The sequence below is a fragment of the Megalops cyprinoides genome, chromosome 18 (assembly GCF_013368585.1).
Source record: "Megalops cyprinoides isolate fMegCyp1 chromosome 18, fMegCyp1.pri, whole genome shotgun sequence".
Classification (NCBI taxonomy): Eukaryota; Metazoa; Chordata; class Actinopteri; order Elopiformes; family Megalopidae; genus Megalops; species Megalops cyprinoides.
This window is the reverse complement of record NC_050600.1, coordinates 16,394,742-16,417,732: the sequence shown is the minus strand read 5'-3', so window position 1 is coordinate 16,417,732 and position 22,991 is coordinate 16,394,742. Positions and strand designations below refer to the sequence as shown.

The 22,991-nt window shown below is 39.5% G+C and overlaps 1 protein-coding gene across 1 annotated transcript in view; it reads right to left on the bottom strand.

Annotated features, from left to right (window-relative positions):
• Positions 1–10,497, bottom strand: part of LOC118792868 (nephronectin-like) — a 31,852-nt gene extending 21,355 nt beyond the window's left edge. Inside the window, exons 1-3 of the mRNA XM_036550696.1 lie at positions 9,953–10,497; positions 4,910–5,010; positions 529–621 (exon numbers count right to left, since the gene is read on the bottom strand). Of these exons, the coding sequence (XP_036406589.1) occupies positions 529–621; positions 4,910–5,010; positions 9,953–10,023 (265 nt within the window). The 5' untranslated portion in view covers positions 10,024–10,497. The remainder of the gene's footprint in view (positions 1–528; positions 622–4,909; positions 5,011–9,952) is intronic.
• Between the last annotated feature and the right edge of the window lie 12,494 nt (positions 10,498–22,991).

Genomic DNA, 22,991 nt, shown 5'->3' with positions numbered 1-22,991 from the left:
ACTGCTGCGTTTGATTACTTTTATTTGACCCCACTGCTTCTCATTTTCCACCAGCTGACTGGCCCCATATAAAGCAGAATTTGGCATCCGCTGCTCCCTGGCCTAAGCCGCCCCCGGGCATGATGAGCAGTTCAGATACGGGTGCTGACCAGAACATCCCCTGAAGGGTGGGGTCAATGCCACCCATCTGTGTGATGCCACCATTTTCTATATTAAAAAGGGTGTCCCTTTTTAAATTGGTTTCCTCATTTAATCACTATTCAAGCAGACGAGATGCAATGGATGAGGCTTCCTTGTCCAGGTATTGATGTAATGATGTATGACGTAATGGAATATGCTGAGAAAAATTCAGAAATCATTTCTGAAGACTGTAAACGAAACCTCATCTGCTTCTAGTTTTTGTACCAAAAGTTGTGGCGATGGCCAAGCCACTCCCCTAGATGGAGAGCAGCTCATCCCGCTTGTGTAAACACAGCCGTTTCTCTCCTGCTGAATCCCCCAATAGCGCATATTCCGGCTTTGCCCTACCTTGATTACAGGTCTTTCCAGTGAACCCAGGGTAGCACTTGCATTTGTTTGGTCCGACACACTCCCCGTGTTTACAGCCGTGCTGACAGAGAGCTGCCGGGATGCAAACAAAGAGTAAGATGAGTGAGAGGAACTGACACAGGAGATGACTGATCACATAAATAAAGGACTAATCCTTCATCCATTCCTAGTCTACATATTGTCACTGTTTTATAAACTCAGCTGTGCCCATGTTAACATAAAGCACATGCCCACTTAGAGTATTACTCTGTTCATATGTCATGATATGGAGAGGGAAGATGTGCGTAAAAATACTGTCATAAGATAAAAGCTGCTGTAGAGACCACCTGACTGTCAAACTGTCCTTCTGTTCTTCTCTCTTAATTCTCATCCTTTCCATGTCAACACTTTGCAACATAATCCTGCTCTGTTTGACAGTGCTATCCGAGACAAGTGGTGATGATAAACATATACTAGACCCTTAGCCAAGCGATCTAATTACCATTAAAAGAGTCATTACATCTGTTTTGACTCAGGGTAGTTTAAGCAGTGGTGTGAGCAATTAATTATCTTTGTCATATGGATGTTGGAAAAAATCAGTCTGACAAAGCAATAAAGAGAAGCAGTGAAGTGGTTAGAGCAACTGTCAAGCTAGTAGGCAAAACTAGGTAAATTTAGGATTAAAGGGAGGGCCATCGGTGAGGAGAGGTTAAAGTGCATTAAATGCATTAAAGTGCATTATTCTACAACTGCTGTCTGAAATAAGATTAACTAGTAAGATGTGGAAAACCTATTCATTTTCATCACTGAAACTTAACCCTGTTTAAGTCCTGATTCCATATGAGTTGTAGCTGTATCTAAATTATCCACTCATGTTAACAGTATGTCATGAGAAAGCCTTTATTATCCTATTTGCATTTGTATACAGCCTGGATAAAGCATTCTAAGAGGAAACGTATCTCAAATGCTTCTTTCAGAGCATGGAAGAAACATGTAGACAGGTCTTTTACATTCGATTTTGGCAAGCTTTGGAAATAGATCATGTTCTTTAATTACAGCCAAATTCTATGAATGGTCTCTTCTATAAAAAACACTGACACACCCAGAATTCTGCTTGGTCAGGAAAGGACCTATAATAACATTACTCCCCAAACCCTTCCTCCAAACATTCCAATGGCTGCTTGAGGATATTGCCCTACCTGGTTTCAGCTGGCTGGCATTTTTGTGCTTAATTTAAAATGGCATCAGTGATGACATATTCTGTTTCCTCCACAAACTGCATCTTTCAAATTACTGCTCAATGGATGTCAGCACATATTTAAAATGTTTAAGCAGCACATATTTAAACTTCTCTTGGACTGTTTCGGGTATCTGCATTACATGGACTAGAAGCTCTGAATGATTTGGCCTTGTTCTTGCATTTGCCACGTTGGATGAATGAAACAAACACAAAGACATTATCACCTGAAGGTTTCACATTTTGGTATACGCTAATGCAACACAGTGTAAGAAAGCAACACAGTGATGGAGTATTCCTTCAGACAGGAGAGTCATTTGCCGCTGAATGGGGCACATACTGTAATGTCGTGCAATTTTGTTAAGAAATACATTGTGCTAACCTTGGGGCTGGCACCTTATCCCGACTACCCTGTGCCTTAAGATGAAGAGAGCTGCAACACAAATGTCCAAAACACACATGCCAGGCTTTTTCTTAACACAAAAAAAACATGAAATCAGGCAGTCATTAGTCTTTCAATGGGCATGCATCCCTGGGGCTTTACAAAAACAAACATAAACTCAAAGACACACACACAAACACACACACACACAATCTTCCCTACAGGTTTCTTGTCTATACATTAACTATTGGAATGCAGGCTGTATATTTATTATCTTTGGACTCTTGGGGAAGAAAAAGCAAAACTGTAGCGAATTCTTTATGCTGTCAGCATATTCAGCAACATTCTGATTTTTCCCATTACTCCCAGCTCTGGGAAAGCAGAGGTATAACCATATTGTTGGTGCAAAAATGAAAGCTGTTAGTCCAGAGACTAAATAAAAAGTCATAGCTTCTTTTGAACTGTAGTCTAATTAGGATAGTTTACCTCATGAAAACATTCACTAATGAACATTTTAGTGCGAGTAAAAATAATATGCATTCATGTTATGGTGTGGCCAACACTAATCACAGTAAAGACTTCATATGATTCATCAGAACAGAATTAACATGAATTTCAAAATCCAAAGGGGAGCTTTTAGTAAGATGTTTCATCTTCCAGGTGAAACCAGCTCACAACTCCAGGACAAGAAGCCTTTGACTGCAGCATTCAGAAAAATACTTATCCAATACTTATATGTTGTATCTAGCAGGTTTTTTTTCTCTTTCATAAAAAAGGGCTTGCCACATTTTCCTCCATCTTGTGAATATATGATTTGCTGTTAAATTACATAAATGTAAAGATATGCTACTACTTAGATACAAATCACAGGATCTCTATATATAATCATTGGCCATCTAATGTACTGAAAAACCGAATATGGCCATTTGTAATGACTGCACTTTTCAGCCACTGCAATGTAGACAATGATCCCTTTTTTGTTCATTTATTTTTTGTGGCTATTGTTTTGGAGGGATCGACTGAAGACACATTAATTCAACATGAAACACAATAAATTCAATTTTCACATGAAATTGACACTTTTGCTCACTTTGATCCCATCAGAAGTATTGTAACTATCTGGAAAAAGGATGTTGGCTATGACAGTGTCTTACCCACTTCTTCGATAATGGCAAGAATGAGTATTTCGCTAAAAATTCCATGTTAAGTCACTTTCCCGTCAAAGTGCATCACATGCTTCAGTCTGCAGGTTTTCTTCAACAATGTAGCTTTAGTGATCACTCTTTAGCTCACAGTAGTATATGTGAAAAACATGTTCTCCAAAAAACCCCTCCCTACCTGTACCCATGAGGCCTTGCTAAATTCAATTACCGCGTGTGTGGGTGATAGGCCATAACGCTCTCCAGACTCAACAGCCAAGTGTAAGCCTCCATGCCAAATGGAGCGTGGTGTCTCCTGCCAGAAAATCCATCATGGTAACATGGCTTTGGCATGCCAGACTTCTCAGGTTCTATCTTCATGCTGTGATGCAATTAAAACTTTTTTTTTTTTTTTACCTCCTCAGGCAATTAAAGGCAGTTAAAGCCCTATGTCAGCTGGCTAGGAAGTGAGGCACTCTGATGTGACTGGTGTGGCTGATCTGATTCTGACAGTGACTCAGAGACATCTTGATTACTGTGTATTGTGCATACTCTTAGAAATGAGTGTCTCCTTCCGAAGTGAAATAACATGATTTACTCATTGGCTGGACACCCTCCAATGGGAGTAGCACTGCCACCCACATCTCTCTGAGAATATTCATCACTTTTGATGGGACCAGAGAGGTAAAGCACTTTTTCTTATTCTGAAGTCAGCACAAAGGCAGAACACTGACTGAGGAATATTTAGCAAGACATGTACTATATGAATCACAGGCGAAACAGCAAAGTTGAATGACATGGGTTAATTGAATGGCATTAGATAAAGCTCTAAGATGTTAATAGCAACATGCAGTGACACTTCCCCCCACATGCAACAGCTGTGATGTGTAGCAGACATGCAAGTATTTAACATTATTCAGACCACCCCACAAATGAGATACCTCCCTCGCATTTTACAAAGAACAACTGCACTAAGAGCATTTTTTTTTCCCAAAGAAAACATGTAAAAGTACAAAATGGGTACACCCCCCCATCACTTTTACAATTGCTTCTGAAGGTAACTGGTTAATACTGAAAATGTGATTACAGCCATTCTTGTATCACCATGCATGAACAGTAAATGGTCCAAAAAATGAAATAATGCATTCCTGAATCTTCTACAGGTTCTATTCAGTAAGTATCTTCTCAACTTGAGCGGTTTGAACAAGTATATGTTTTGCAACTGAATGCAAACAAAATATGCATCACTGGGCCCTTGTTATGTTAAGATGTTTGGGATTTATAAACTCATTCTCAGCGGCAGTCACAGTGCAGTCACATCTGTCATTGTAATGACACTTCTGTAATCTTCCAGGATTTTCTCCTGTCAGTCCGCGGGTAACCCTTTTAAATCAACTGACACTCCCAACACACTGCATGTGCACTCAGTGAGAATTCAGTCACATATTCACCAGTCTGGGCTTCATTCTAGCCAAGTGTAATTATTGTGCGTGGGTGAGATTGTGTGTTATGGAACAATGCACGTGATCAGTGGCAGTCATTGTCTAGGTGGTTCCGTTATGATGGGGCTAGTAAAGTGACAGTTATGTGTAAAGACCCCGCGTAGACCCCACCAGTACTCACGCTGGCAGAGGCCCCATGAGCTCCGTGCCCAGCCCCAGCAGCAATCGATCCTGGCTCCGTAGCGACACAGCCCATTGGACGAGGCCATCTGCCTGGGCCACCTGTCAGAGAAGACCTCCGTCGGTACACAGCCAAATACAAAAGGCAAGGCTAAACACAGCTCTGTGGACAGTGGTTTTCATCCACTTGCAATAACATGCTCTTTTGTTTTACTGCACCATGTCACATATCCTGGATTCAATTTACCTCCACAGACAACTCACATGGCTGATTACAAGTTGTCTCTGCTTTTTAGCTGCAGTGTTTTTAGTTTTTTGTTTTTTTCATCCACCTCAAATCTGACCATAAGGCAGACAAACGAGCAAAAAAAAATTCCATCAGGGATAAGATGCACTCAGCCAACAGTGGAATCTACAGGCTACTCGGTATGTTGTAATTGTCAAGGTTCCCTTTCCAATCATTACCAATCAAATATGTCTTGAGTTTATTGATAAAATGGCCTTGCCAGATACTCCTGAAATAAAATTCAGAGGATTTTAATAAACATCACACTATTAGAATCTCAGGTTTGAATTCAACATGTTAGCCAATAGGCTGGCTCCCAGACAAATTGCCAACAAGCCACACCTTACTAATTGAAGGTGGGTTAAATACAGGTGTGGCTGGAGAGCAGGAGAGAGGCTCACTTTGTCCCTGTTGTTGGTTGGTTGGTTGGTTGGTGTGGGCTTGTTTCTTTGTTTTGGTTCATTGTATTTTAAAATAAATTATTGTTTTCTTTTAACCTTCACTCTTTTTGGCTCATTTATGGAAGAAGTGTCGACCAGCTTCTCTACAATGTCCAAATGCGTTACATGTCAAAATTTTCAAATATGGACTGGATGTTTTTAAAACATTAAGAAACCCCTGTTTGCAGAAGCAGATTCTTGGCAGAGTTGAAGGCTAAGATGAACTTTTACCAAAAGGAAAACAAGCCGTACATTTCTGAGAGACTCTGCAGGGCCCATTTAAGGTCATCATAAGAAAACAATACAAAAATAGTATACTATCTGGATCTCACACAAGAAGAAAAGATAACTAAAATATTGACAAACTTTGCAGCTTTAAGATTTTAAACAAATGTGTCCTGCACTCATGTTAAACAGCAAAATGGGGCATTTGGGGTACATTCCTTTAACCAGTTTGCTTCCATTGCCCAACACTGGCTTATATTACCACACTACCATTTGGCTATAGTCAGGCACGACAACCCAAACAATGCACAAAGATATACTATGCATGTAGAGAGCACAGCAGTGGGCTAGGACACATTTTCTCACATACAGACCACTGAGTCTTCAATAAATTACACCTACATCTGCAAGACTTCCCTTGAGCGCTTAAACTCAAGACATGTTTACCCAGAGGCAGAGATTCCCAATTAATGGACGAAAGCTCGATTGAAAAATATCAATGCAGTCCACATTGAGACGATGTTTGTTAATAATTTAAAGCAGAATATAAAATTCGGTCATCAAACTTAATTATTTAATTATTTACACACACACACACACACACACACACACACACACACACGCACACACCTCCATTCCCACCCCTGATGCCCCCCACCCTGCTCATAAAAAAAAAAAAGACCCTTGTCTTATATTACAGCGCCTGCTTGCCAGCTGAGAGGCTGATGATAACTCACTTGCCAGCAGCGATTTTCACGGCAAGCTCGTTGGAGGATCCAACTGCATAGGAATGAGGGATGCAAATGAGCTCTTGAGTGCGCCTTATAAAGGACGGGGAGGAATTCGTCACGCTCCGATGGAGCAGACTGCCCGCCATAGAGGAAGGCACCGGCAGCCCGGGCGTCAAAATCGCGATGAATGCCAAATGAGATGTGCGCCATGGGCTGAGCAATGACAGGCGACCGCTCCATTTACTCCAGCAACAAGACTGTCACAACAAGTTGCTTTGGTGGCACAAAAGGGCGGTCTCCGCGCAACAGCTCCTTCGGCTGGGCCTACCTAATCAATTTGCCTCAAATCAGAACTGGCAATGCGCTGGAAATCACATTATTATTTGATATCTGTATGTGGGGTCTATTGTGCTTCTCAAGGCCTTTGTAAAATAATCAAAGCTTGTTGATACTGAGCAAATCAACTGGGATACTGATGTATTATAATGGATGTGAAATAACACAATGCTAGATTATATGCGCTGTATTCTCCAGTACAAATTATATGTTGGGCCCGAGTGTCTGATTGCTGCACATGTACTGTATCCTGGCTGGTTAGATTAATATAGATGACCAGTTTTATTGTTTTTCCCCTGTGCTTAAACCTTTAGCAGTGTAGGGTTACTGAGAGCATTTTTCATTGTACAGAGTTTTAGGCTGAAACAGCAAATGGCCCACTGATGCCTTCTGTTTCAGCAGCACGGATCAATCCCCTTCGCTGCCCCGATGTAACGGCCACAGAAATGGGTTTGACCACCAACAAATCCAAGTCGGCACACTCTCAGTGACAGCGACCATGACATAAATCGCACTGAGGAGGCTGACACTCCAGGTCAGTGTACTCATTGCTCAGAATTCACAGTGATGTGCATGAAATACATGGAGTTGTGGCTCTGATGAACAGCGTGTGATGCTGTGACTGTATACAATGTCATGAATCTTCAAGAGCAAAAAAAGGCATGAACTATATATGATTGTATTTCTTCTGACTCGGTAATGAAAGCAATACAAAATAACCTCCCAGCCTTTAAGATTTAGAGGTTTTGTGAACAGCAACAGCACTGAAAAACTACTCTGCAGCCAGAATTGACACAGAAGGCAAGGGTTAAATCAGATGTTACACAACAGTACACTGACTGCCACATAAAGCTTATTTGCATCTGCAAGGTGGAAGGTCAGTATTAACAGACTGAGACTAGCATCAGATACACATCATGAAAGATGTGACTCTGGCTATTTAGATTCAGGCATTGCTGGTTTCAGTTTTAGCACCCCTTTTTGAGATAAGAGATAAAAGAATTTCCCTGGAAAAAAATGGTTCTTATAATATTTTAAGCAATTACATACAATAAAACTAAGCATAAAAATGGAAATGTTTTCTCTGAGGATAGGTATCTCTCTCTCTCTCATATATATGTATGTATGTATGTATGTATGTATGTATGTGTGTGTGTGTGTGTGTGTGTGTGTGTGTGTGTGTATATAATGCACTCCAAGACACCATTGTGGCTCAAGCCCAGGGTCTTCAGTACAGCTCCCTGGCAACCATACACAACTCATGCACTCATGAAATACTGTAGTAATATTTTCATGAGTTAAAATGTTATGACTATAAGGTCGACAACACTTTAGCTCATTGAAGTGATGCGTTCTCACAATATGACCCAGCACCCTGTGAATGTGTACCAATTTCACATCCTGTGGCGTGAAGAATCTTGCCTTCATGAGATGGCAAGATATCTTAAGTTTCATGTGGGTGAATGGTGTGCTCCTTGAATTTTATCTGATTCTGAAAGAAAACATGCTAAGCATATGTGTACATGTATAACTTCCACCAACAAAAATGATTATGGGTCAGTCGCCTTATCAGCCCAGTAACACTTCTTATCAGTAGCTACAAGGAGCAATAAAATGTAATATAATATATAAGTAGACATCTGCTAAATAATGGTATATTCTCTAACACTTAGCAAAATTAAATTACTCCATAGTGTTTTGTAGGGGATTATACACATCTGGAGTTGTTGCGCACAACACATGCAAACTACCAAATGGTTTTGAACATCAGGAACTTCCACCAACCTCATGTCTTTGCAGAACTAGTGCAGAACAGTGAGTGATGAGTTCATTACTATAGCATTTATTTTCAAAGGGTATTGTAATGACTTTTCAATAGTTAAATATCATAAAAAGGAATGATATAATTAAGGGTTTGCTTAGAAGTATACATGAAAAAAAAAACTTGGGAAAGGAGAATTGTTCTCTCAAATGCAAAACAGTAACTGCTAATTCTGAAATACATATACACTAAATGGCACAGATGTTATTTCTTCCGAAATTTAAAATATACATCACATAATATGTGTGTGTGTGTGTGTGTGTGCGTGCGTGCGTGCGTGCGTGCGTGCGTGCGTGCGTGTGTGTGTGTGTGTGTATTTATCAAACAAAAGATATGTGCACTGTAGTTCAGGAAATACACACAATTCAAGCAAAGGCAGTAATAACACACTTCGACAACAGATGCAAATATTTTACATAGCTTGTGGTAGTATCTTATCATTCGCAATTATGGCGCCAATAATTGCCAGGAAGCGCAAAACCCGAGTTAAGAACATCTAAACACGTTAGCTGTACACCTCACACTGTTTTGCGCTGGCACGTAATTACTCTTTGAGTGTTTGCTTCTGAGTTATGTTTAAATGTGAAATACCTGGCAGGGCGAAGCCTGTCACACATGTTTCAGCTCCATAAGGAAAATTACACCCCTCTTTTTAAAGGACGTCTTCTGGATTTTCCTGCATATGCCAATTATACATGTACATATAGGCCTACTTCTCTGTAATGTGGGTCAGAACTACTTATTAAGGGGCTACATAAAATATGTTTTGAATTTACGCGAATAAAAAAAGCTCCAGGGAGTGCTGTGATTTCCATTAACGTGCACGTCATGTTGTATTTACTAGTTTGTCTTTGTTCTATTGACATGTAACAGCGACTGTAGTGATATTGTTTCCTTCCGATGCTTATTTACACTAGGTCTCATGGCCACATGGTTTGAGTAAACGTACTGTCAATGTCACCAATCAAACAAATAAAACATATAACTACACTCATGTGTTGTTAGGAGAATCGTCAACAAAGAAGAGGTAACTTTTAATTCAGAAACTATGAACACTGACAAACATCTGCATTTACTGAACCCACTGTTTCCCGTGTTCTCGAAATAAATTTGCTCAAATTTTTATTTATCAACCTGCAGCTGGAAAAATGTTGCACGGTGCGCAACTGATCCGGTGCCGCCAGAGAAAAGCGTTGTATCTTACCCGCCGTCAAAGTCCGCACTTGCTCCGAAACAGCAACTGCACAACAGCATCAACTTTATCCATATTTCCATGATAAGTGGTATTTTTCATGCACTTGATGTCCTCTTAAAATCCAAGTATATTGTCAGAGAGGAGACGGCAGCTTCGCAACGTTGTCTCAAAGGAGAAAGTGAGCTCCGAAGGTTTGAAACGTCACAACAAGGGCTGCTTACTGTAGATCCGTTGGTGTCCTTGAGACAGATAATTTACTATGTTTCTGAGGTGCTGAGGAAACAGTTCGCTGCCTCTGGGAATACCAGACCCAGTATATGAGGAACGGAGTGCACTCTGCCGGTGTTAGAGAGTCCTCGCAGTTTTTTCCCCTCTCACCGCAGAAGTTCTCTGCTGAATAGTTATTTTAGAACATAAAGAGCAACCACACGGATTTCAATATCCTTGATAAATAACCCATACCCACGGCTCCTGGTCATTTCTTTAAGATGTTCGAGTTTTAGATACACTCTTCGCAGTTAATGGAAACGTTGATTGATAATGTTTCCCGATCTCGCCACTGCGCTCAGGCGTAATCGTCAGACGCGAGCAGCCGACTGCCGCTTCTTTGCCCACGCAGCAGGTTGTGCTGCCGAAAGGGGTCCTGTCTGAATTACAGCACACGTAACCACCAGGTGAAGCCTACAGCAGCCCGCCCCACCATCACAGTCAGAGGCATGAGTTTCATGCCACATTATGACAAATATTTCCAATTAACGCATTTGTTAGCGAATGTGCTTTATAGCAGAACTGATATGATAAATGCAATAAATGTCAGAACCAAATCGTTAAATTAATAAATTAATGCGCTGATACAAGCTACCCGAAGAAACACATACTGTTCAAAAATGCATCAAAAACAACAACAACAACAACAACAATAATAATAATAATAATAATAATAATAATAATAATAATAATAATAAAATCTCTGGTGTAGTGATAAAGAGCAGGACTCGTACCCGAAAGATTCAATTCCTCTCTGGGGCACTGCTGGTGTACCCTTGGGCACGCTACTTAACCCACAACTGCCCCAGTAAATATCCTGCTGTATAAACGGATAAAACTGTAACCTATGTTCTGGATAAGACCGTCTGGTAAATGTCAATAATGTAATATTGACCTCCTAATCGTCTCTGATCTCTGCAAGTATAGCGATCCGTAAAGCCATAACCATGTAAACATTTCTATATTTTGGATATACATGTTTATGATACGCATGTCATTAGACAAACCGTTCGTATTCCTTGTCTTTTTTCTGTTTGTGAAATGCTGCATATCATTTAAATTAATCAGTTATGTGTACTGAAATATGTTTTTGGTGAGCCTTTTACAACCTTTCATTGTTTCTTACTAGGGTTTCTTATGTAGTTATTAAACAGCATAAATGTGTCTTGGTTATATTGCTGAATATAAAATACCAAACTGACAATGGTTAATTAATATTTACACGATGTCATTTGGCATATGCCATGTAATATGTTAGTATCCAGAGTGACTTGCAAAGAAAGTGTTCAAAGTGAGTCTAATGAAGTTGCATGAAAGACAGTATGAACAGGATACAACTGACCAGACCTGAACCTGAGTCAGCCCATTTACAGCACTGGTTCACAAGTGCTTCAACAAGTAGACAGAAGACATACAGTAAGTGCAAGATGTCATACTTTACAGTAAGACTAAATACATAAGGAGAAAGTGAGGGATGCCTGGTTAGGGGAGCCAAGATGTTTTACAAAGTGGTGGGTCTTCAGCCTGTGGTGGAAGATGGCCAGCAATTCCAGTCTCTGCACTGCTTTGGGAAGCTCATTACACCCCATCGGGGGCCAGAACAGGCAGGGGACACTGCTGCGATGTGTGGCTACAAAGGGCAGAAAGGGCAAGGTATCCAGAAGTTGTAGAATGAGGTGACCTGGCCAATGTGTAGGGTCTGATGTTGGACTGAAGATAGAGCAGAGCTGTTCTCCACACCTCCTGGTAGGGGGGCATCAATGTTTTGCAACAGATGCAATTATAATTCAATTTAAATGGAGTTTGCATTTCAGAAGGAACTGTAAATCAAAGACCTTTCAAAGTGGCAGCCAAACATACAAAAAATTCCTCTCAATATTGCAAAAGGTTTCCTTATTCAAAACTCCACTGTCCTTTTGTTCCTGTTAATTAATTGTATTACCTTTAATTCCTACCTCTCCAAATGAACTGAACTGATATGCAGTTTCACAGAATGTCCAATAATGGGCTTAAATGATACAGATACCCCACATCAGCTGTCTAATCTGCTCTGGTAGTGTTCTGTTTTAAGCCAAATCTGACATTGTAAAAGACAGTCTTTCAATGATAACCTAATACAGTATTTCAAGGATGAAAACATTGGGGGAAAGATTAAGAATGACAGTGCTGCTAGCAGTGTATAAGGAGCATAAACCAAGCAAACTTGTCTGTCATTTCAACTCAAGGAAAGAGAGAGTTTAGTTTCCAAATTTAATCACATATGCATGGTGTGGTACATATTAAAATGGAATAAATATGTTTACTTCATTTTGGGCATATTTAACATTTGGACATATTATTTCTATGTAGTTATTTATTTATGTCACATTTTCTGATGTGCTGCCCACAAGATCGGAAATAAGTCTACCTGCGGGGAAATTTCTTGTTAGTGCTTTATTGAAACGGAAAGGAAAGAGACAGGGACAATCATTCTAATCTCTGAGCCACTGGAAACTTGTAACAAGCCATTTAATTCTATGGCACAACTTGTTTACTTTCACAACTGCTTGTGGAGCAGTCTCGTCTTTGTCTGAACAAATGTGTTATTGCGTCTTCTAAATTTATTTAAGGGGAAGTCACTCCAATTTTCCAGGGCAGAGCCCTTTCTAGTTTGATTTTAAAAGCAATTAATTTCATCTTGGACACATTAGCCACATCTGGCCTGTAAGGTCTCTTTATTTTGACAGATGACTTGATGCAGTTCTAAGTTCTGTTCAGCTCAAGATAAGAATATGTGGTATTGTTGAACATCAGTATATCTTGCTGACAGTAAGACCAAAAAAGCAAAGCAAAATATTTGGGGGAAAGGTCTTTCAGCCACAGTATAAAAATAAATTAAGGGAAGTAACATGATTACAGTGAAATGAAGGCCTAGTGATAGGAATGATGGTAGTCTTATTACACTGAGGATCAACACCCCTCAAGTCAGATGAAAGAAAGGCAAACATACTGTAACCTAAGAACAGGGGAATACATGACTGTTTTAATGACAGCCTACCAGTTTGCTGGCATATTTGCACTATGATGAAAAGCACAGTCTCTTTGAACTCTCTTTTTTCACACAAGCAGATGCCCACGCCATTAAACTTTCCATTCCCACAATGGGAATATATGTTGCATCTGTTTGCCTTACACTTCAATGGTTTCTCATGCCTGTTTCGTCGCTCTTTGTGCCTGCGTTTGTATCAGGTTGACATGGACAGAGTTGAGTTAGGACAGAGAATGAGACATTTCCCTTGGGTATTACTCCAGGTCTAGAGAGCACTGCTGTGTCTCTGCTCATTCATATTGAGACAGACAGTCTGCATTCCCAGAATTCAGATAAGAAGTGATGATGGACACTGCTATTTGCCTAACAAGGCTTGCCTCTCAACAACACTCTATGCTGCTACGTCTCGTGTTCTTATGGGGACGCTTGCGTATTCTATAGGCAGTGGCACAGTCTGAATGGAGAGGCTACGAGTGCAGTCATGAACATGTCAGTCACAAATGTTAGTTGTTCAATACATGATAAAGGACATGATCTTTGCTTTTTGCTTATATCTCACATGTATCATAGAAAATGGACTTGAGATGACACTACAAACTATGTTAATATAAGCATATATATGCGTGAGCACATCTCACTCACTTTCTAAAATGTTGATGTCTGTTCAGATGTTAATGCATTTGAGATGTTCACTTTCATTACATTGATTGTACTCAACTCATGGTGTTAGTGTCTGAGGCATAAATAGACTAAATGCACTTCACTTGAATGGTTTTGAAATAAATATTCTAGATACAGTATGAAGTTCATATTCAGCTAATGTTTCACAGTGTACCATATAACAGTGAGTGTTTTGCCTTTGTAATAGCTTAACTGACTATTTAATTTATTTGAATTGATTATTTAAAGAAACATATTGTGTTAAATATTTTTATATAGTGCATAAAAAAGTTGTCAACAATTACAGGATCAGATTTTACTTGGCTGGAAAACGGATTTTATTTAGCTGGCAAATTTCATATTTACTGTATTCTTCTTTTCTGTGTAAACTTCTGCAATGCAATGGGGCCCATCTTCATAATGACATCGCCTACACTAGCATATTCCCATGAAAAGGATGTTCTTTCAGACATGGAAATTTTAAATCCAAATAGATATCAGACTATCAACAATATTTTGACAGAAATTGTGAGATACTGCTGTTAATCCAGAAGGGGTTAAATAATGGGGAGAAATATGTTGTTTTCACATAAGATTCGGATGAATAATTTCGATGTTGGTTATTGAGAGAGGTGTTTACAGCATGCAGTGCCAGTCAGCATGACCCCTTGCACTAAATGGCCATTATCTGCCTCAATGATTATCACAGGGAAGTTAATCATTTTGACATAATTTTGAAGCTCTGTGTTATCAGTGTTTAAGGGTCAACGTGGCTGGGGTTTGCATTCTTCAGCCAGCAGTTAAATGTTGAATTCATGCACTTAATTTATTAAGATTATGCAAACATTGCAGTCATATATATTTTTTTCATAGTTGAGCACTGATGAAATATAAATGAGTTATTTTGCTCATCATCTGCAGTAGTCTAACTGAGAGCAACAGTGTAATGCTACCGCATTGGAGTAAGAGCACATGTGTGATCGGAAGCAAAGCCATGGTCAGCCATCTTTAGCATGTGTTTGCTATGACTTACTTAGCTTTAAAAATGAAGAGAAGACAATATGAAAGGATCGGTTCATTTATATGACTATGGCCCAGAACACTAAAACAAAGTGGTTCAATAAAGATGCTGCTGAGTTCTCAGGTGAGAGTTAGTGATGAAGAAATTTGCATTTTGGTCATTGACACACATAACATGTCCTACACCACACTTTCAGTAATTGATGAACAAATAAAACCTGGTTCAGAACTTTTGTTTCAGCAAGGCAGACGACCTAGTCTTTATACCCAGTCTATTCTGCTTAACATTACCCAGGGACAGCTTGTATATTTCATGGCCGTCTGATTGTTAGCCCTGTCACGACAGAGACTTCTGTGATTGGGCAACCAGACAGCAGACTGGTCTGAAACTCTATGCAGAATCATGCTGATGGGGGTGGGCGCAGGGGAGACATTAACATTCCTAAGCCTCAACAGTACACACACCACCACCAGGAAGCATCAAAGACTGCTGTTTATAGAGCTTGAACGGGTATTTGAAAACACGTCCCTGGCATAGCGTTAACATTGTGCAGAAGTTGGAATTCATCAGCAAGTGTATGTACTAACACCACTTGGGGGTGAAGCGGTCAGATACTGTTATTTTCATCAGTGAAAAGTTGAAGAAGACTGAAATGAACCCTAGGAATGATGTCTGTTGATGTTAAATGCTATTTTAAACTTCTCAGTGTCAAAAAAGCAAGAAAAATGAGGGGAGTGACCATTTTGCCCTACTAACACAATGGTCCTTCCCTCAGTAGTCAGGGCATCAGTACAGTGTGCTGCAGACATCAGTACATGAGACCCTTGCGCCTTTGTAAATTTGTGATAAGCAGATTCACATATTCACACCAGGCAGCACTTCCTGTTTCCGGCTTGATCTTCTGTTCTCTGGCCATGCTGTGCTGCACCAGCCCAGGGTCTCTCACACTTATTTGGCGTATTACTGTTGTGTTCTGCATTTAATACATTTACAGATCGGTCACTTGTTTATTGTGTTATCCATTTGTTGACGTAATATTATGCATACTGAATATGTGATCAGAGCAGTACAGTATTATCCCTATTCAGAGGGATCTCCAGGATGTCCTGTATTTTATACTTTTATCATTAGGAATGTGTAACAACATGAAGAAACCTACTGCCCTCAGGTAGGAGTCCATTCGAAGTGGCACTTGTTCTCGGTACTCACATTCTTCTTTTTGTGTGGACTAATTTGTGTTCACAGTGTGTGCTGTAGTGAGATGTCACTCAGACAGAGTTATTGACAAAATGACAATCTCTTCATGACATTAATGGCTGATATTAAAAGGAAAGACACCAAACCACACAGGCGCACCATCAAAGTATGACCTGATAATTTGTAAGACTGAATCTTCCTCAAAGTCCCTGCTCACTAAATTGGGTTTAGTCACATTTTACTAAAGAGAAGGAGATGGTAAATGCATGCAGTAATGAATAGGCAACAAAATGGGTTCATTATGTTATTATTCTAAAAGCTCCACCTAATGTGAATTAATTTATCCTTTGGTGGTGGGCCTGGTAGATATGAAGTCTGTACTCAGCAGATAAAGTATCCAACCCGCTAGAGTTTGGGTTCTTGTTTGGAAATAAGTGGCATATATACTGTAGACTATGTATGATTATAGTTAAACTTCAAAAGTGCAAAACAGAGACTTTTACTCAAAACTCCTTTTAGCATCTTGAGCAAATGTCTGTGAAGTACAAACACATTTAAAGTTTTTGTGCAAAGTAAGGGAATACAGTGTTTATATGGAATAGTAAAAAGACACAAAGTGGAAAAGGAACTGGTCATCCAAATCAATTAAGAGCATGGAGAGGACATACAGTACCTCTGGGCTTACACATAGTATTGAGGAATTTTGACTGTGTGACCTACCGTACTGTGCAACACAGACCTAGAGGACTCCAAAAGAAGACATTCTGTATAGCTGTACTATGGACAGCATGGTTTTCTTTCATCCCCCAGTTCGTCTCGAAGAACAACAGCAAATACAAGTAAAATCAAATTTAACAGTGCAGTTGGGTGATCTGTCTGCCCAGGCCACTGGCACATGGGAAGGCAGTGCTAGGAGTGCCCAGCTACATAAATCGTGTATCAGAGTAAGATTTTCTGTGATCCTCTATAAACCCTCTTGACCTACAGCTTTTAATTAGGGATTTCATTCCTTCAGATCATTCATATGCTCCACAAGGTGCACTGTTTAACTGAATGATTATGATATTAACAGAAAATTACTTTGTTTGAGGTTAATGCTGGGAAAAGCCACAAAAGACGGGAAGTTCATGACATTACCTCTGTGTTAAACAGAGCTTCATCAGCTTATGCACTGCTAGGGCTAGGGTTTATGCACTGCTAACGCACTGGTATTTTAGCAAGACTGTATTACGTTTAGGTCACTTGTTGCCTTCTGGTTGAGCCATTTCATATGGAATTCCAACAGACTGAATATAAATCTGGTTTGAAGCTAAACTGTAATGCATAAATAGTCACACTGTAGTATCCATGTGTTTGTTTGCTTGTTTTGCAAATAGTGTATGCATGTGTATGTGTGCGCGTACATGTGTGTGTGTGTGTGTGCATGTGTGTGTTTTAATCTATCTGTTGTAAAAGGACCTACTAGCTACTGATTAAATTAAGAAAAAGGGAAAGCCTGAGAAAAGTAATGAGGGTATGTCCTGGATGGCATAGGCAAGTAACAGGGAGAGGGAGGTCCTGCAAGTCTCTCAATGGAGATGACTGCACGGCACACCAGCAGTGACGGCACACCAGCAGTCTCAAGGGTGCAGTAGGATGCCTTGCTTGAATTACTACAGAGAAAGACATGCCCTACAAGCAGCTACATGAGGCACAGAAAAAGGATGAAGTCCAGGAGCAGGTAACTACACTGTCTATGTGGTCAAGCTGCAAATGCACGACAAGGAGAGGGTTCAGAGGGTGGAGAACTGGCTAGCAAGAATGCTGCACTCTAAGAACAGGCCTACGGGCAGGGCCACGAGAAGGCAAGCGCTGCAGCAGGAATAAGCTAACACAATGTGTGAGACATTGCTGGAGGACAGTATGGAGAGCTGGAAGGGGAAACAGACTGGCTCAAGGGAAGTTGCAAAGGAGTGAGACCAGTCAGCACTATGTAAACAACTACCCCTGCAGAGTACCATGCAGCAACAAAAGATAGAAACCACTAGATTACAATAAAATAATAATTACTCAAGGTTCCCATTAATATTACAATAATGATTATGATCCACAGTAAAACATGCATTCAGTTTAAGATCTTGGGAACAACTACTGCAATCCCTTTTACACATTTCTTATTGGTGTTACATCCTGTCAGTCACCAGACCATTCTCATGGCAATAGAGGCCAAACGTTCAGAAAATACAGCACTGTGTAGGAAAGGAAAAGGAAAGAAATCTTTTTGTTTCTTTACTCCTTATTTTTGTTATATATTGAAAGTATCACACCTAGGGCAAAAAGTAAATTGCACATCATCAGTCAGACAGTGCTACAGGATTAGCAGATTGTAGTGTCACTACAGTTCAGCAACTGGAGTTATTCTGACCTCTGAGTAATACCCCATGCAAATAATTTTTGGCAAATAGAAATCTGGTCAAGATAGTATCCTGCTGCGAAGCATGTTTGGGACTTCCACACCAAGTGCACTGTATCCAAACAAAGGACATTCAGAGATGGTGGTTTGCAGCTGTAAACCTACAGAAGAGGTTTAGACAGTGCTGCCCATCGTTAAAAAAGGTTTGAATTGGTCTTTGAAAAGAAAATGCAGGGTGAAAGAATTTGTTTTGTGAATAATCTGGGCTCCATAGTTCTCAAGAGAGCTAGAGCTACTTCCTTCTTACAGAGAGCAAGAGAGAGAGAGAGAGAGACTAATCTGCAGACCCAGCTGTGATGGCCTCGGTGCTGCCAGAAGGTGAATGCCAGCATATGGAGATGTGCTGCGGAGCCAGTCCGCCAGGGGGGATTTAAGCCCCCGCTTAGCTCTGCTACCAGAACATTTCTCAGGAACTGCTCCAGGTCATATGGAAATTGCTTATTGCACGTGCCTCAGCCATTTCAACAGGAAAGAGCAGGTGTCTGCTACTCTGTTAAAACCGAAGCCTTCCTATATTCAACACCTAGCGTTTTGTAATGAAGTTTAAAAAGTATGGCATATTTAAATACTGTATGAATGGCTGGGTATCAGACCATGTCCAAGGCTTATTTTAACCTTTGGCAATGGCATCCGACAGCAGAGGATATCATTCTATTTCATGTGCACTTAAATCAAATGCTGAAGAATTTCACACAAACAGAATGATCAGTCATTTCCCCTAAGGAGGGATTTAAGTTTATTTTAAATTAAATCCCTGGCAAGGCATTCACACCTTCAAAAATACACCAAGAATAACAGTTTCAAAATCTAGTATCTGAAATATGCTTCAGCACTTTGAAGTATTTCAAAGAGAGCAGAACCTCGTGTTTCAAGTCCCTTTTAGCGCACATGACAAAGGAACACTTCAGAGCTCTTTGTCCCATTTCCATGCTCATAGACTGCACTCCAAACCCCCAGATCCCAGACCACACTCACTAACAGGGATATAACAAGGGGCTGAGCTGAAATAAACAGGGGCTGTTTTTCTTTCCCGCCAATAGTGTAGTGACTGCACACATGCTCACATGCTTAATACTTTATAAAGATATGTAAATCAGACCATGGTGAATGTCCACCATCTTTAACGTCAGCATAGTGGCTTGGATAGCGATAGCAAAATAAAAAAGGCACAGAATACCCAAAAACATTCCATTCCCTTTTCAATAAAGGGGTGAACAAGGAAAAAAAAACCTGTTTACAAGCCCCAATGCAAATCACAGTCAGTGTTGGTGAAGAATGTATGTCATCAGCCATTTAAAGCGTTGAACGCGTCAGGGACATTAATGTTCAAAGAAACCGAAGATACTTTCACATCATAAATGCTGGTAAAGGACTGACACTGAACTCTGCTGACTCCTATTCGCTGAACGTGTTCTTCAGCTTCAGACTGTTATTGAAACTATATTGAAACTCTGTGATTGGCTAACTAGTCTACACTGAATTTTGTCAACATATATCAAAGCAATCAATACAGCTAATAAATAAATTTGTTCAAATACAATGCATGCAATTCTTTCCCTGTTTATATGACAACTGCCGCAAAATTAATTTCGAAATTACAGGACGCACTATTGGTTTTAGCCTTAATCACACCAAAATCTGTGAATAACTGTGCATTTTTGTGAAGCTAGGGAAAAGTGAATGGGTCTTAAGTCAATTTACCCACATTTGCATTTCCACAAATGGGGTAATGTGTAATCTGTCATTTTCATGCTTGCATTTTTGGGTTTGATTTGGATATTGCTTGTGCACACAAACAAAATATATAGCTCCAATTCTGTAATGAGAAAAGTATTTATTCTCCAAGTACCAAGACTATGATGAAATATGAAATGGAAAGATGACAATAATGTTAATGATAAGAATAGAAATATCAGTATTTGGCAGAGTCCAAAGAACTGTGCTATGAGGGAAAATGAGATTTTTTTAAGTTTTTATATATTTTTGTGCAGTTTGTGCAGAGCTTCAAGTAATTTCATAATAATGAAAAAATAAGTGTTACCAAAACAGTACTTCCTGTCCTCATCTATCATTTGGGATTGCTTTTTACTCCAGTTGCACTTTTTACTCCAGTTGCACTTTTTGTGTAAAACATTCACAGCTGATTAGGGAAGAGACCACAGAGACTTCACAGTGATGGTTGAACCATAAAATTAATGAAATAACATTTTCAATACAATCGAAATTGATATTTTTACATTATTTTAACAGATATTTATTCCGGACAAGGTACGTAGTTTACATGTCATTCGTTTATACAGCCAGATACTTGCTGAGGCAATCCAGTACCTTGCCCAAGGGTACAGCAGCAGTGGCCCACTTGGGAATCAAACCGGCTAGCCACCACACATCTGTGCAACACAAGGGATGGAGAGCTATCGGGGCTATCAACAACAGGTTATGTCTGAGTATGATAATCAAGGTGATTACCTCTTACACAGCAGGCTTAATGTGTTTTTTATACATACCTGTATTAAATTTAAAATAATCGATCAGTGTTACATACTAGCTTATTCTCTTTTTTATATTACATGTGACGTATACAGGGGGTAGACAAAATAATGAAAGCACCAAACAATATATGAATATTTCTTAACTAATAAGTGGTTGGACCACCTGTTGCCCTCAGAACAGCTTCACTCCCTTCTTGCGATGTTATTACACAAGTTTGGAATGTTTCCAGTGGGCCACTGGGCCATTCATCAAAAAGGAAAGCCTTCCTTGAGAAATGTAGGAGGTGGAAATCTACTCTGAACTCTGTTCCACAATGTCCCATAAAGGTTCAGTGATTTTAGATTTGGTGACTGGGGAAGCCGTGGTAGTTATTTGAATGCATTTCGGTGTTCATGAAACCACTGTTGAATTCATTTAGCATTTAGTATGTATGGGGGCTGCCCACAACAGATCCATGACCATGTTTAACGGTTGGGAACGGGCAATGGGTTATTGAGGTTTAGATTCAGTTCTGTGGTAATTTTTGAGGTTTTGCTTTTGCACAACTATCCTGTGAAGCACCCATCTATCCCCGTTTCCGAGTTTTGACATGTGACCACTGTTCCTCTCTCCTGATGCAGTTTGTTCTTGATTGGTGTATGCTACAGTGATTTTTGACACTCTTCCCTGTGACATTAAATAATTTTGTTGTTTTTTTACAGCACATTTTCTCACAGCTGCAGTTTGGACACCAACAATTTCCTCTTTCAAAATCTGTTCAATCTATCATGTTGCTTTAGTAACTCAGATGTTAAAATGGTGATTTAAAAATGTATTTCATAGCAGATTTATACTGGTAATTGGTATCAACATTGATATGAAACATATTAGTAGATTCCTGTTTAATAGTGATTTAGTAAGTTCAAAGTATGAGTCGTTTCCTCATTTGGTGTTTCCATAATTTTGTCCTCAACCTGTGTTTTCAAAGTTTGGATTTTGGAACCAAGTACTAAAAATGGACTGAAACATTGTAGTTATATGTATTTTAATCCTGAAAACAGGTGGTGTGTGAATATGCATGCAGACTGAATTACAAAACAGCTTTTGTTGTGTAACTGTTTTAAAAGTGTTTTGTCAAAGTGGAAAAGGTCCCCATGAAATGTTAGTGAGAGAATTGAGTGGTTCTAATTAAGTGGGGTACAAACATAGACCTTTTAGTCTGAGGTACTAAAAAACAACGTTATTTTCCTGTTGATGCCAACTGATGTGTGGATTTCAATTATGAGAACTCACCCTGGGGCTGAACTGATCCAGAGATAACAGCACAGCACCTTTTTCATACACAATATCAGCACAATTTGTTTTTAGGAGAAAATGGCTGACTCCCTCTGTATCTCAAAACTGCACACATCAATGTACATTTTGTAACTTGGGTTGATTTGTTTATAATTTGAGACAAAAATAAAACTTCTTAAAACCAAAAACAGAGATTAATGGTTGGACTAAAAAAGCTGTGGTTCAACACATTCACATAATACAAAAATCAATACGTTTCTCTGAGAATACGTTATCAAAACAAAAACTATACTGCTGACCAGATTTCTAAATGAAGGTCTTTGTAGAAGTTTTCAATGACAGTTGGGTGCTAGGTGTGCATTTTGTAAAGTTGTTTTATAAGTGTTCACTGCAGAATACAGGAGGAACTAACAGGTTAGACACACTGAAAACTTCCCATTAACAACTTAAGGTAGAGTTATCTACTCCACAATACCTAAGTAGACAAATTATGCTATCATAGCATCATGAGGTGCTTTTATTCAGGGAAGAAATGCAATCTCTAGATTAAAAAGATAAATTATAGTAAAGCAGTCACTCTCATGCAAAATGTATGATTCAGAGCTCATACAAAGACCAACAGGTAATTTGGCACTTAATATGCATGCATTTTATT